General features: G+C 37.3%; 1 protein-coding gene across 1 annotated transcript; it reads right to left on the minus strand.

Moving 5' to 3' along the window:
* Window positions 1-564: 564 nt before the first annotated feature.
* Window positions 565-2,164, minus strand: LOC112520180 (soyasapogenol B glucuronide galactosyltransferase-like). The gene has a single exon (XM_025128482.1). The coding sequence runs from the start codon at window positions 2,014-2,016 to the stop codon at window positions 565-567; it is 1,452 nt and encodes a 483-aa protein (XP_024984250.1). The 5' UTR covers window positions 2,017-2,164.
* Between the last annotated feature and the right edge of the window lie 1,314 nt (window positions 2,165-3,478).

The raw sequence follows: 3,478 nt of genomic DNA on the forward strand, positions 1-3,478 counted from the left end.
GATAGAGACCCCTAAATGACGATTTTAAAAGTTGGTTCCCCAAAATAGGAATCAAGTGAAAGTTGGTTCCATTTTGGTGTAATTTTCCCATTTTTCTATAATTATTTTGCAAGTTGGTTTCCCAAAATAGGAATTAGGTGCAAGTTGGTTCCCCAAAATGACAATTTTGAAAGTTGGTTCCCCAAAATAGGAATCAGGTGAAAGTTCGTTCCCCAAAATAATGATTTTGAAAGTTCGTTCCCCAAAATAAGAATCATGTGAAAGTTGGTTCCATTTTGATGTAATTTTCCCGACATACTAATATATTTCTTATTTATGGAAGCAACATCAATCTTACATAGAGTAGTTTATTACATACACACACACATATACATATATATATATATATATATGTATATATATAAAACAGATAAAGTAACTGTCATATGCCGGTTAAGTTGGCGGTTCAGAAAGCACTCCTTAGATGACACCGATTCAAGTATGTAAAAGGTTTAGCTTAATATTTTAACATCGACGAGCTACTCACTTTCTCAGGCCGCCAGCTGGCATTCCCCGTCCTTGTTCTTACGGTAACCAATTTGAAGCCAATTTAATACGTTTAAGTTCTTCTATGATAGTCGTTAAACCATTAAAAGAAGAACCACCTGGTTTAACAACTTGTTTGGCTATTATGGATATCACTTCTGACCTGCTTTTGATGCTTTCAGCCATGGCCGATCCACCTGTTAGTATCCCAATAGCCTCTATTATACTCCCTTTTCCCACGATTGGGCTACTGATCATTACACTCGAGTTCCAAACTTCTGCTCCCACACCCACTCCAATCCCTAAAAGCTCCACCAGCTTCTCGTTGAAAAACTGATCGGAGTACAATGGCCAGGTGATCAACGGTACACCGGCGACTATTGCTTCAAGCACGGAATTCCAACCGCAGTGAGTCAAGAACCCTCCTATGGCCGGATGTTGTAGGATTTCCACCTGYGGTGCCCATCCGGTCAAGATTAAACCCTTGTTTTCCTTCTCGATCCTCGCCTGAAAACCTTCCGGCATCCCACCGATTCCTTCCTCTCCTCCCTTCTTYCTCACCACCCAAACAAACGGTTGTTTAGATTCTTCCAACGCCAATGCAATTTCGGTGATCTGATCATCTGGGAATCTCACCATGCTACCGAAACAAACGTATATCACTGATTTGGGTTTTTGATTGTCAAGCCAACTCAGAGAAGTGTGCTTTTCCGATACACCGCCGCTGTGGTAATCGTCCTTGAAAAATTGAAAAAGAGGACCAATAGGCCAGATTTTGGTACCTTTAAACGTATTGTTGTGAGCCACATATGCTGGTTCAATCTCGTAAAATGTGTTGTGAACCAATCCGTAACTTCGCTTCACTGATCGTTCAATCTCTTCCATTGTCTCACCCCATCTGGTCTTGACTTTGAGATGCTCCGGGACCTGGCACCTCTTCATCGTGATTTTATCTGGTAAATCAGGAACCACGAAACTCTCGGACTCTGATTTCACCTTATCATGAGGAGCATGAACTTTCAAGCTATGGAGAACGGATTGATAAAGGAAATTAGATGGGTAAAAATTCAGTCTCGGRATTTTGAGTTCRTCGGCGAGGTCAACTRTCCACGGGAAGAACATGTCGGAGAAGATGCAATCAGGAGCAAGTTCACGAATCAGCTGTTCCATTGGTGTCTGGAGTAGCATCGTCCCACGGAAGACTGCGCTTAGTTCTTCTGTACTAGTGGCAGTGCCTAAATTTTCTACTCCGATGGGCAGTCCGACCTCTGATGCCGGAAAGTTTATGGTGCGGACATGGACAGGGTAACCGGCGGCGATGTCAAGGTCAATAGAGGGTCGAAATGTGAGGGCATTGTGGACGGTGGCGATGATGGTGGAGCGAACTCCACGGGAGGCAAAGAGCCTGGCGATTTGGACTAGAGGGATCATGTGGCCAGGAGCTAAAAAAGGGAGGAAGACGACATGAAGGTTGTTGTGGCCGGTATCCATGGCGAATGTATGTATGTTTTATCTCCGATGACCTTTGATCCTTCCCAATTCCCTCAGATTCTTGTTTGGTATTGTACGAGGAAAGTAGACGGCATAACATGTCCTTTTATAAGGAAAGTAGATCCAGAAACATAAAAAGGATAATCAAAATCACATCTAAAAAATTAGAGAATTTATTAAATCAAATCAAAAATCTAAAAAGTTGTTTGTAACGATAGAATTTGAGTATAAAATGTCGAAGATAAGTGTGTGTTTTGTATATTGGACAGAGACAGAAAAGAACAGAGATTCATGTCCTATGTTTTGCATAAATTTTATGTGGAACAAACATGAACAGAGTGTAACAAAGTGAAACATGTCTGTTCCACCCTACCCCATGGAACATGGTGGAACAAGGTGGAACAGACTTATATTTTACAAATATAACCTCAAAATAAAACTTAATTCTCTTCTAAAATATCAAATAGGTCTCTTTTTTACAGAGTAATAAATATTCGATTTTAATCTTACAGGAATGATTGTACATGTGATAAGTGAATTCTTTTGTTTTCTGGAATCCAAGTTTTGTGAACGTGATGATACTATATGGGATCACTAGCTAAATTGTTTTCTTGATGCTTATATTTTATTTGCTATTTGATATTTAATCCATTTTAATTGATTGTGCACTTGTTGATAATAGTTTTTTCTTCTTAGTATGGAATGCATATAGATTTGCTTTGATAATGGATTCTTGATGCTTATATTATATTTACCTTTTTCATATATCATTAGTTGATTATGAAATCATGTATTTTTGCAAATATATTTTTGCAAATGTATTTTTGCAAATGTATTTTTGCAAGTAGTAGTGGTTTGATGTAAGTTATACTTTGCACACTATATTTGTTAACATTTATATTAATTATTTAGTGAAAAAAACACTAAACAGCTCACTGGGGGTAAATTGGTCATTTTAACCAGTTTTGTCCAGTTCTATAATGTCTTACCAAACGTTGATCAGCTGTCATGTCCTGTCTGCGTACCAAACGCATCCTAAATGACGATTACATTTTCTAAATCAACACAATTAACCTTTTATTTGGTCAAATCATGACGACTTTCCTCAGCATCTATGGCGATTTTATGACTCTTTAATCGACCTTAGATTTGCACCCGCTCAATACAAATAGTTTCTTTAAATATCTAATTAATTAAAATAACTAATTAATCACAAAAACAAGCTTTCTAAAATAATTATGATGAAACTTTAATACAAATACATATATGTAATATAATAGTATATATATATAATATAAATGAAGATAATAAATTAAAACCAAAATGCTTTTGTTAAGAAACCAGTAGGGTTATGGTTTTATTTATAAATTGTGCGTGGCATAATTGGCAGGAGAGGTGTAAAATGGATAAAGATAACATAATCTGGAGATGTGTAAATGATTGTGAGTGACATAATCGAAAA

Source organism: Cynara cardunculus (genome assembly GCF_001531365.2).
Source record: "Cynara cardunculus var. scolymus isolate 2C chromosome LG 10, CcrdV1, whole genome shotgun sequence".
In the NCBI taxonomy this organism is placed as follows: Eukaryota; Viridiplantae; Streptophyta; class Magnoliopsida; order Asterales; family Asteraceae; genus Cynara; species Cynara cardunculus.